We start from the raw sequence: 12,113 nt of genomic DNA, 5'->3' as shown, positions 1-12,113 counted from the left end.
TTAATATTTTATTTATTATTTTTATTTTATGTGTATGAGTGCATTGCCTGCATGTAGGTAAGTGCACCTGTGTCGTGCAATGCCTGTGGAGGACAGACGAGGCCATCGGATCCCCTGGAACTGGAGTTATGGACAGTGGTTAGCTGCCACGTGGGTGCTGGGATTTGAATTTGGGTCTTCTGCAAGAACAGTCAGTGTTCTTAACCACTGAGTCATCTCTCCAGCTATCATGCATGATTTTTATTAGATAATTTACAAACTTCTTTGGAAGCTAGGACAGGAATTATATGACTTCTAGAGGTTTTTCATGCAGTGTGAGCCTGTATCTTTATCATTTTAATTTATATGTGACAACCCTAAACTAAGCACGGTGTAACTTAGTTGGTATAGGGTTACCCAAATACCAACAAGTAGCCTTTACCTTCAAGTTATAAAGCATCCAAAGTCGAGAACACATTCCACACCATTAAAAAGAGCCTCACACCCAACCCAGTGGAGACAGACTAAAGGAAATTACTGTGGATAGCCTGAAGGTACCTAAAGCTCCCCAGCAATGCAACTGCAAGGGTATTTTCTGACAGGTCTCAGAACACTCCTGCTTTCAGTAGTCAGGAAAAGAAAGAGATCATCCTTACCTGTGAACAAGGGGCTGAAGGAGACCGGAGAAAAGGCACTTTGAGTTCTTGTCAACCTGGGTTTCCTAGGGAGTAAGAAAGGGGAGAAATGAATATACATGTGTTTAAATCACTAAAACACTGAATTCCAATGTTCCGAAAAACAAAGCAAACCCCTTATTACAGAAGTGTCAGCAACATTTCCGTAATAAAGCCTAAAATTTCAAGGAGGAGAATGAAATAATTAAGGTGATTCCTTAAATAGATTTGGCTACCGAATTCACCAGTCTACAAAGCAACTGAAATCCCTTTGGATCTTTCCATAGCCAGCACACGAAAAGAGTAAAACACCTTGAGTGGTAATTACTGTCTATTTCACAAGGAAGAAAGTTGTATGCAGAGCCAATTTTCATTTTACAGCCAAGAAAAAGGCTCTAGGCCTGAGCAGACGCCAGAACTGAGCAACAGCATTCACTCTAAGGTCCCAAGTGGAGTTGGGGAGACAGGAACACACTGCAGCCTAAAAAGAGCAAGAGCAGCTCAGGATTCACACTGTCCTCAACCATGAAGACCTCTCTTTCTGCCCCACTGCCCTGCGATGTGGCTGGCCCAAGGCTATAGTTAAAAAGCAGACCTATCACTGGTAAGGGCTCTGCCTGGCACTAAAGTGCCCCTTCCTCTCTCTGAGCTGAGTCACACAGCTCTCCCCATGATTCCTCCTTGATGCTCCTCCAATAACCACCTCTGATTATACACCAAAGGTAACTTTTACAATCTCAAGTACCTTTTACTTTTTACAATCTCAAGTACCTTTTTAGTGAAAAATGAAAGAAACGCAAGATACAATATAGACTTTCCAGGTAGAATGCTGGAAATTGATTACATAAATTTGTCAAAAAAAAAAAAATTCAGTCAGGCTTGGTGGTGCATGTTTTTAATCCCAGCACTCAGGAGGCAGAAGCAGGTAGATCTCTTTGAGTTCAAGCCTACCAAGGACTACATAGTGAGACCCCGTCTCAAAAAAGGGCAAATATCAATGAAACTGGATACCTAAAAACGGTGAATTCTTCAGCATAAAAATTATAGTGCAATAAACTGACTTTTTAAAAAAATCCCAGCCAGGCATGTTGGTGCACGCCTGTAGTCCCAGCACTTGGGAGACAGAAGCAGGCGGATCTCTGAGTTCAAAGCCAGCCTGGTCAACATAGTGAGTTCCAGGACAGCTGGGGCTACAGGGGACCCTGTCTCAAAAAGACCAAAAAAAAAAAAAAAATCCCAACCCAGGTTTGGCACTAGGCATTATTGCTGACTCAACTTCAGAACTACTCTGACCCAAAAGATTGAGTAGAATATAAGATCTTTTAAACTATCAACCACAGCAAAAGAGGAGGGCAAAAGAAAACAAAGATCTAAGATGAAATCCTATTTAAAATTATTTGATTTCAGGATTGAGGGTGTAGTTCAATTGGTAAAGTGCTTGCCTATCATGCACAATGCCCTGAGCTCAATCCCTAACACCACCCTGAAAGCAGAACAAAAACACGTCTTTTGAAATTATTTAATTTTGGCTGGGCGTGACGGCGCATACCTTTAATCCCAGCATTAAGGAGGCAGAGGCAGAGGCAGAGGCAGGCTGATCTCTGTGAGTTCAAGGCCAGCCTGGTCTACATAGTGAGTTCTAGGTCAGCTGGGGCTACAGGGAGACCCTGTCTCAAAAAGAAAAAAGAAAAGAAAAAAATCCCCCCAAAACAAGATACAAACACATATAGTCCCCTGTTCATAGAAGATGCTCATGATTGCAGTTTAGTGTCAACAATCCAAAGGACTAAAATGGAAAGTTAATTCCACTGGACATGAACTTTAAGAGCTGAAGAGCTCTCAAGCTGACTTTTATTTGGTAACTTGTGGGTACAACATTAAACTCAGCAAGCAGAAACTCAAAGCACTGGCCTTTCAAAAGTTCACACCTCAGCCATTTGGCTGTTTGCCTCTTTTCAAAGGAAACTGCATTACTCCGCCATCTGCCCATGCTGGGGACGAGTCTCTTCAGTGCCAAGCACTGAAGAATGGCGGTTCCCAAATGCACACATCTTGCGGAGGCCTTCTCACTTCAGCTCATCTTCTCCCCCGCCCCCGACATTTTGAAGAAGAAAAATCATAGTTTCTAGGATCTAGAAAAAGAAAAACATCTGAATCTAAACCCAGGCAGAATCATCTGAGAGTGCCAAGATGGTTTTTTCTGGCAAAGACAGGTGCTTTGTGGCTAGAAACAGAGATAAAAGGTCTAAAAGGCTGAAAGGCCAATCTAAATGACTAAAAAACAAATCAAGGAAATGATTAACATACAATTGACGATGACAGTTACCTAGGGGAGGGACAAATATGATCAGGAAAGCAAGACTCTAGTCTTCTAAAGTACTGATAATACTGTCCATGTCTGCTGAACTTAATGATGAGTACCTGGGTCTGCATTTATTACATGAGTACACTTATTTTCTATATCCTCATTTGTATATAGGAAATATCTGGGATGATAAAAGCCCATTTCTAAGCTGATAAGCTGCAGGACAACATTAATGATACCAGATAAACTGCTCTTTTTTTAATACTTTTTATTATTTTTATTTTACATATATGAGTGTATTCCCTGCATGTGTACAAGCGTACCTGTGTTGTGCAGTGCCTGTGGATGTCAGAAGAGGGTGTTGGATCCCTTGGAACTGGAGTTACAGATGGTTGTTAGCTACCATGTGGGAGCTGGGAATCAAGAGCAGCCAAATGCCACTGAGGCATCTCTCCAGACCCTAAACTTTGCTTTTTGAGACAGGCTCACATATATCCCAAGTTGGTCTTGAATCTGACATATAGCTGAGGATGACCTTTGAACTTCATCCTCCTGCCTCCACCTCCTCAGTGCTGGGGTTACATGTATGTACCAGCATACCCTATTTATGTATAAACTAGGCACCATCCTAGTTTATGCAATGCTGGGGAACAAACCCAGGGCTTCATGCATGCTAGGTAAGCACTCTACCAACTGAACTACATACAACCCCAGCCCTCCAAATAAGCATTTTTGTTTTGTTCTTATTTTATTTTATTTTTCGGTCTTTTTGAGACAGGGTCTCCCTGAGGCCCAGTTGGCAAGGAACTCACTATGTAGACCAGGCTGGCCTCGAACTCACAGAGATCCACCTGCCTCTGCCTCCCAAGTGTGCCACCATACCCGGCCCAAATAAGCCTTTTGTATCAACCGTCTATACTACATTCCAGGTTATTTATCTCCCCAGATCACCTTGAAAAGCACTGGGGTACAAAATTAAACCATTTTTCACTTTGCCAATGGGTCACTTGCATCTTAGAACAGAAACATTCAAGAGGTAGGCTAAGATGTGGAAAGATTTGTTGGGCTATGACTCAAGTGACAGGACAGGGACAGGAGGCCCTAGGCTAAGGTCTTCTTTAGGGCATGCAGTCCTTTGAGTCAGGTACATCAGTGTCTGAGTTGTAGGCAATGAAGACAATGCCTGTATTCATTTCTATTCTACAAAATTATCCACACTGCAACAGATTAATGAGATAAAAGGAATGGGAAGCGCTAGACTAAACAGGACAATAACATAGATATAACCATTGGCTGGTTCACAAATTCCTTGCAACCTAAAATACAATGAAATAGGAATGCCTCACATTTTTATTCATAAATTCCCTTTACTGATGCCCAAAAACCTGCCAGTATCCTTTCCTAAAGCACCTTCCACACTAGGATGCCTAAATACTAGATTTTGTAGACCCACTACACCTCTGGCCCTGCTAAAGCACACAGTGCCAAGTCAGGCAGCCTGTGCCATTTCCAACACATCATAAGCTAGTGTCTGTTCATGTGCTACAGGCACAAAAACCATGTGTTCATTTTTAGTTCCAATACACAGACATCTGTGCAGCAAGGTCAGATCCAAAACTCTATCAAAAACCAACTAAAGAACCTATGGTGGGCACTTCTAGGGAAAAGCCAAGAGGCATAGTCTAATGCCTAAAACCCCAGGAATGATGTTGGCAAGGAGAAATATTAAGGAGTTAAAGACATAAGACTCAAACAGAAATTTCTAAAGCCCAGGAACTTATTCTAAGAGAGCTGCCAACCACAAGCACTTTGTGAAAAGATAGTTTAAAAGGTCAAGAGTATGGACTCCCAAACTCAAACACAATAAGAACTTTCTCACTATACCATAAAATCATTTTGCTCTCAGTATACCACACTATGACTCAAAAAAGATCCCTTTGAGCCTGGCTGGTGTGGTGACACATGCCTGTGATCCAAGTACTTGGGAAGTGGAAGCAAGAGGATCAGGAATGCAAGACCAACCTTGGGTACATAGTGAGTTTGAAGCCAGCTGGGCTATGTGAGACCAAGCATAATGGTGCATGCTTATAATACCAGTACTTGGGAGACTAAGGCAGGAAGATGAGTTCAAATTGCAGGCTAGGCTTGGCATTCAAGGCCTGCTTGGGCTGCATTGTGAGAACAAAACTCAAAAACCAAAAACAGGGCCTAGAGAGATGGGTCAACAATTAAGAGTACTTGCTGCTCTTCCTGAGGACCAGGATTTGATTCTCATCACTCAAGTCAGGTAGCTCAAAACCATCTGTCTGTAACTCCAGCTCCAGAAGATTCAATGCCGTTTTATGGCCTCTGCAGGTACCCACACAAATAGGCACATACCCATACATACATATTTAAAAAATGTCTTAAACAAAACAACACACACACACACACCCTTCAGACCATAAGACCTAAAGAACCCAAAGAAACAGTAAGAAAAAGTTTAAACTATTTGCCAGGTCTGTCATAACTGCAGGGCCTCAAACTCATACAGTTGGCAGTCTCTCTATCCAGAACCATGTCCATCCTCTTTACAAAAATCATTACAGAACTCTCCATTTCTCCACTGCACAATCATGAAGACTGCCAGGAATAGCCTCAACTGCTAACTCAGGAAACAAATCTTGCAAAGAGAACAAGATACCTACTCTCGACTCAGTGTGTATTATCACTCAAAAAGGGCAGATCAAATTCTATTTTTCACCAAATCTAAAGGAAAACAATCAGCTCAACATATGTGAAACAGACAAGGGAACTCCACTGGTTTTCCTGAAATAGCAAAGTTCTATATTACACCAAGGCCCACAGGCAAGAAGCCCAGCTCTCTGAATTCTGACATATGTGTGGTATAGGCTTAGCCTAGTTCCCAAGAACAGAAACCTTATTAGTTGGCAGGCTCACTTCTCGTTTCACTTTAAAAAGCATTTGCTAAGTTAACTCATCTTATTCTTTTTGTTTTTTTCAAAATTTATATATTTTGGAGTGGGGTCAAGGAGAGTGGAGTGGACACAGCAGGCATGTGGAAGTTGCAAGAGTTGGTTCTCTCCTTTCACCATGTGGGCCCTGAGGAACAAATCAAAGTCAGGTCACTAGCCTTGGTGGCAGGACCTTTACCCACTCAGCTATGTTGCTGGCCCCCACACTACTCTTTTTGTAAAAAAAAAAAAAAAAAAGAAGAGATTTATTTTTTACTTTCATTTGTGTGTATGTGTACGCTGGCTGAGGCCAGAAGAGGGGGTCAGATCACCTGGAGCTAGAATTACAAACAGCTATGAGCTGCCCAATGTGGGTGCTGAAAATCAAACTCCAATCCTCTGCAAGAGCAACAAGAGCTTTTAACTTGTGAGCCATCTTTCCAGCTCTGCCCCATACTACTCTTAAGACTCAGAATATCTGGTCAGGTACACTTAAATGTATCGAGAAAGCATCTTGAAAGGAAGTCCAGTTAAGTTAAAACATGGGACCTGGGGCTGGAGAGATGGCTCAGCAGTTAAAAGCACTGACTGCTCTTGCAGAGGACCCAAATTTGACTCCCAGCACCCACATAGCAGCTACGAACCATCCTTAACTCCAGTTCCAGGGAAATCTGAAGCCCTCTTCTGACCGCTGCAGCACTGCATGACACGGGTGCATTCACATACATGCAGGCAATAAATAAACTCATACACATAAAATAAAAATATTTAAAAAAAAACATGGGAACTGCTAAAAATGATGCTGAGAAGCATTTTTTCTAGTCAACAGCTTCAGGAAAGGTAGATTGGAAAGGTAGATATTGAGAAGAGTAAAGAGAATTATGCCTAGAGGTTATTGTAAATGCCCCAAATTACATAGCAAAGACAGCAGAGGCCCATAATTAACTCCAACCCACAATGAGAGGGAAGCCCCAGAACTTTGGCAAAGGACTGAAATGTCTCACTGCTTAAGGTACTACCAATTAAAACAAGGACAAGCTAAATGTCTCACTGCTTAAGGTACTACCAATTAAAACAAGGACAAGCTAAATCCAAACGCATTCTTCTTCCCAACAGGGAGGGCTTGCTTAGGAGATACAGAGCCACAGAAATCACAACTACCCTAGCCAGACTTACCAAGGTTCTCACAGCTTCAAGACTGCCAGCAAGACTGGCACGTAAGCGTGGAAAAGCTTGCAAGCGGCACCAAAGCTTAGCATGGAAAAATTTACCGACTTAATCTTACTATTTCTCTTCCAAGGAGCACAAAATATTCCATCCAGATTCCTCCTGTCTTCCTTCTATTCTAATAAGGACACGAACAAGATAATCACCACTCTCCCATTTTACAGATGAAGGATGAAGATGACAAATCTGTCCTCCATCTCACAGCTAATGTTGGAGTTCCAAATGGAATTCAGACTTTCATAGTTCTCTATACAACATGTTGCCTCAAATAGCAGTCAACCAAATGTTTATACACAAATACCTAGCTCTTCTCCAATTCATCAGAAAAAGCTCTTGGACCAAGAAATATAATTCTCCAGTGCCCTGAACTAAGCTTCTCTGCAGAGGCATAGCCCAATTGGTATTGTGTTTAGTGTGAGGGCTGGGTGGCAGAGCAACCAATGACCATTAAATTTTGCTTCCAAAGGCAAAAAAAACCATATAATGTTATATGCCTATCCTCTTCCTAATCTATTAAACGGAGCAGCTAATTTCACGCCACACCTGCAGTCTCTGGAATTAAATCCTGGTCAATATGGAACAAAGGCAAGACAAACCACAAGAAATTATCACTCTATTCTATGTCATTACCCACAGCTTCAATCCTGTCCTCCACCCCAAGCTGATGAAAATTTCATCTGTATTGGCAAGTGGCACATCAAACACAGAACCTTCTACACACATATACAATGAACAAAACAAAAAAACCTGTTTCACAGCCACACACTTTTCAAGACCTGAGTTCCCAGCAGGAGATCACCAGGAGTAGACAGATACATAAACCTACATAAAGGGACTACATACTGGGGGTAAACAATTGGGAACTTGGGCTTGGCACATGGCACTGCTGTTCAGAAAGGGTGACAGGGCCAAACTGAGCCCACACTTTCCACTTGGGAGTACCCAAGTTCCCTTGAGAAATCCACATCCACAAATGAGTAGTTTGACATCCAGGATCAAATGGAGCTTTTAAAAACTCATATTCTTAGGTCTCAGACATACTTATCTTCCCCAAAACTCTGAAAGACTGCTGGGTGTGGTCACACATACCTTTAATCACAGCAAGAGAGGCAGAGGCAAATGGATCTCTGTGAGTTCAAGGCCAGCCTGATCTAGTTCGAGGTCAGCCAGGGCTCCATAGTGAGACCCTGTCTCAAAAAACAACAAAACCACTCAAGAGTCTAGTGCACAGCAAAGTTATCAATTCATCTGCTTTTGGTTTGTATTGGCCAGTATGTTTCAGGAACCCATGACACCAACCACACCATGACCAATTCCTGTCAGACATGGTGGCAACGGGCATATAATCCTGATACTCAGGAGGACAAAAGGAAAATCAAGAGACCAGCCTGGCTACAAAGTGAGTTCAAACCCAGACTGGTTAACATAATGAAACCCTGTCTTAAAAAACAAAGAAACAAAACAAAACACCCATCCCTAATGCTAGTCTTCCTAAGACCCATTCAGAACTATAATCTACAATCACAGCTCATTTCATCCACACAAAGGTGACAGCTTTCTAAACTGACATTATAGGACTACAGTCAGATGTCAAAAAGCAATCCACCCTTTACAAATTCAGGGGGGGAAAACTCAATGTCTAAGTTTGGAATTTTCATAAATTGACCCATAACTCTTGTACCAATGTTTATACCTCACTGAGAATTCTCACATGAGTGAGGGAGAAAATGCAAAAGGGAACACAAGGGAACACAAAGCTTTCCTGAGTGTGGTCAGCACACAGGGTGGAGATAGCAAACATCTTTAGCCAGAACATTAAGAAGATGCCCAACTGACTGCTGGCTGAGTTCTTCAGGTCTTTTGCATGTGTGAAGAGAGTGGGGGCAGGCACCCAGAGAGAACAATAATCAAGGTGGTCAAGATAATAATAAGCAGATGACTGACACCAGCTTTTTGCCCCCAAGGCTAAGCATTTCCAGCAACTTCCCTGCAGGGTTAGTAAAGGTAGACAAGACTTCTGGGGGCAGACGGAGACCTAAAAAGTGGGGCCAGGACAGAGGTGGCAGGTAGGGGAGGGCCAGCAAGAGATGCTAACCCACTGACAACTGTCACCAAGTGCTAACTCTCCCACAGTGAAAGCTGTTTCCACAATTAGGTCTGATCTAATGCGAGATGTCACCACCTTTAGCCCCAAGTCTGCCTCCTCCTGAAGTCCACAGCTTGAGAACTGCCAGGATTGTGTTAGCAGGGGAAAAAAGGGGGGGAGGATTAAAGTTTGTCGCCTGCCCCCCAACCGATCTCACCTCCCCGCATCCAGCTCTCGGGCCGCAGAGCCTCCCATGTCCGTCAGGCTCGCAGCTGAAGCAACTAGATCTCCAGAAGGCCTCTTGCCGGTCCCATGCCCACCTCCCGAGCCACCGTTGCAGCTCTTCGTGCGAAACAGGCGACTGAGGCGGATTTTGAAGGAGCCCTTCCGAGACGGGCCAGCAAGGGGCCGGAGGGGCCCGGGAGGCGGCGGCGGGGGAGGAGGCTGCTGCTGCTCCCCTCGACTCAGGCGCCCAGGGGGGACCAAGTCCTGCAACGGGAAGGGCACCGGAGGCAGTTCGGGACCCGGGGGCTGCAGCACAAGCCGGCCACCCCCTCCTGGCCCCCGACCCGGGCTGCTGAGGTCCTCTTCTGAGCAGCTGTTAGTCTCCAGGCTCTCGGCCTCCGATTCCAAGCCTTCCAGGACCAGCAGCGCGTCGCTCGTTTCCGTGGGGTCCTCCCCGGCCTGCGGGGCGGCAGCAAGCGGCTGGGGCTGCTGCGGCGGGGGCGGCTGCGGGGGACACGGGCAGGGGCAGCAGCCCGCCCCGGCCGCCTTCACTCCCGGCCCCGCCGACTGCGCTAGCCCCAGCGCCGCCAGCTGCGCCTCTAGTCCAGCCACCGGCCCCCAGGTCCGCTCGAGAGCCAGGCCAGGCGGCAGGGCCTTGGGGTCCAGCGCACAGCGGTGCCGGGAACACAGCAGTTCCGAGGCTCCCGACTGCGGAGCCGCCTCCACGTCCTCCTCCTCCGGCGGCCGACCCACGTTGCGGAACACCATCAGCTGCGGCGGCCGGGAGCCTCGCGGGCCTGGCCGCGCCAGGAAGGATGGCGGCGGCTGCTGGCAATGGCCCGGGGGCGGCGGCGGCGGCGGCGGCGGGCCTGACTCGGGGGCCGCGTCTCCATAGCCGAGGAGGCGGCTCAAGACTCGGTATGAAGCGGCCGCCGCCGCCTCGCCATCCCGCAGCTCGGCCCCCTGCATCGAAGAGACTGAGGGAGGGCGGGCGGCTGTGAGCCGGGCTGGGGTGGGGTCTAGGCCGGGCCCAGCCGGAGCCCCGCCCGCCGCGGCCCCCCGAGCGACAGCGCTAAAGGCCGCCGCGGCCTCTGCCTCCTAGGGGGCGGGGGGCGCGCGGAGCCCAGCGCGAGCCCAGGCCGCGCGCCGCCGCCGAGGACCGCCCCTCACGTCACTTCCGGGAGGCGCGTCACGCCCCTTTCCCTAGGGTACGCAGCGTAGGCCTACATTGCGCCTGACGTTGCTCTCGCCCCTGGCGGCTATTGGCCGTCTGGGGGTTCTCCGCCCGCTTTGGTCCCCTGCACCGATCCACGCTTTTTCTCTTGCCGGGTGCCCAGGCTCTAGCCATCCTTCTCGGTGAAGTGGGCAGGACTTGGAACCCAGGTGTGGACCTGGGAGAGGGGTCGCTGGCCTTGTCACGGTCTGTGGTTCTTGTCCCATCCATGCTGCCTGCGATGTGTGACCTTGTCTGAGTCATTTGGTTAATGGGTATTCCCCTCCTCCCGGTATCCAATGACTTACGGGATGACTACAAGAAAATGTGTTCTAGGGGCTGGAGAGATGGGTAAGTAGTTAAGAGCACTGGCTACTCTTGCAGAAGAGCCAGGTTTAGTTCCCAGCACCCACATGGTGGCTAACAACCGTCCAAAACTCCAGTTTCAGGAGCTCCGAAGCCCTCTTCTGATCTCCACAGGCCTTGCGCCACGTGGGGGCACTTATATACGTGCAGACAATACACTCACACAAAAAATATTTTTTAAAAAGAACAAAGAAAATGTGTTCTAGATTCAGAAGTAAGTTTTTAAAAACTGGCTCTTTGGGGGAAGAAAGGGAATGTGTATGTGCGTATATAGAATTACATAAATTTATAAATTTGACTATAAAAAATGTGTGGTACACAATTTCGAAGTAATAAGAATATGCAATAGCCAATTCCATATAATTCTTACAGAATGTTTCTGATTTGTGCCTTAGTGTGTGTGTGTGTGTGAGAGAGAGAGAGAGAGGGAGATGCTGGGGATTAAATTCAAGTATGACTGACACATGCTGAGTATTAATTCAACCTTTGGACTACATACCCAATCCTTGCCAAACTTACCTGGGTAGCCAAACTAGTTACAAGTGAGGAAGGAGTGTAATTGTAACAAGAATTTTGATTGATATTTTCCTCTGTTTAATGCAAGAGCGCAGTGAAAAAGGCAAAGAGCAATGATCGTATTGTCAATGACTAGGATAACTTCTTTGCCAAATCAGAATCCGTTTCTATTACTGGAGGAGTATTTCTTCAATTGTCATGTTATTCATAATTTACTAGCTACAGAGGTCCAGGAGATGTAAATTTAAATTACTATCATATTCTCCATCACTCTAAAAAAAATTATGTATCCCAGGCATGGTGGTGCACACCTTTATTCCCAGCACACAAGAAACAGAGGCAGGAGGATCTCTGTGAGATAAAGGCCAGCCTGTTCCAGGTCAGCTGGGACTACAGGGAGACACTATCTCAAAAGAAAAAAAGGAAAAAAAAATAAGGCAAAAGAAAAAGGGGGCTAAAGGGATGGCTTAGTAGTTAAGAGCACTGGCTACTCTTGTACAAGACTCAGATTCAGTTCCCAGTACCCACATGACAGCTAACAACCATCAACAACTCCAGTTCCTGGGGA

The 12,113-nt window shown here is 45.9% G+C and overlaps 1 protein-coding gene across 2 annotated transcripts in view; it reads right to left on the bottom strand.

Annotated features, from left to right (window-relative positions):
- The window catches only part of Socs7 (suppressor of cytokine signaling 7), a 45,425-nt gene extending 34,826 nt beyond the window's left edge, over positions 1 to 10,599 (bottom strand). For both annotated transcript variants that reach the window (XM_008845261.3, XM_029569449.1), the window contains exons 1-2: positions 9,443 to 10,599; positions 636 to 700 (exon numbers count right to left, since the gene is read on the bottom strand). In XM_008845261.3, the coding sequence (XP_008843483.2) occupies positions 636 to 700; positions 9,443 to 10,419 (1,042 nt within the window). In that variant the 5' untranslated portion in view covers positions 10,420 to 10,599. The remainder of the gene's footprint in view (positions 1 to 635; positions 701 to 9,442) is intronic.
- Positions 10,600 to 12,113: the final 1,514 nt, after the last annotated feature.

Source organism: Nannospalax galili, unplaced genomic scaffold (genome assembly GCF_000622305.1).
Source record: "Nannospalax galili isolate Female #2095 unplaced genomic scaffold, S.galili_v1.0 scaffold1382, whole genome shotgun sequence".
NCBI classification, from domain to species: Eukaryota; Metazoa; Chordata; class Mammalia; order Rodentia; family Spalacidae; genus Nannospalax; species Nannospalax galili.
Note: the sequence above shows the minus strand (reverse complement) of the source record. Positions and strands in the feature narration are given on the sequence as shown.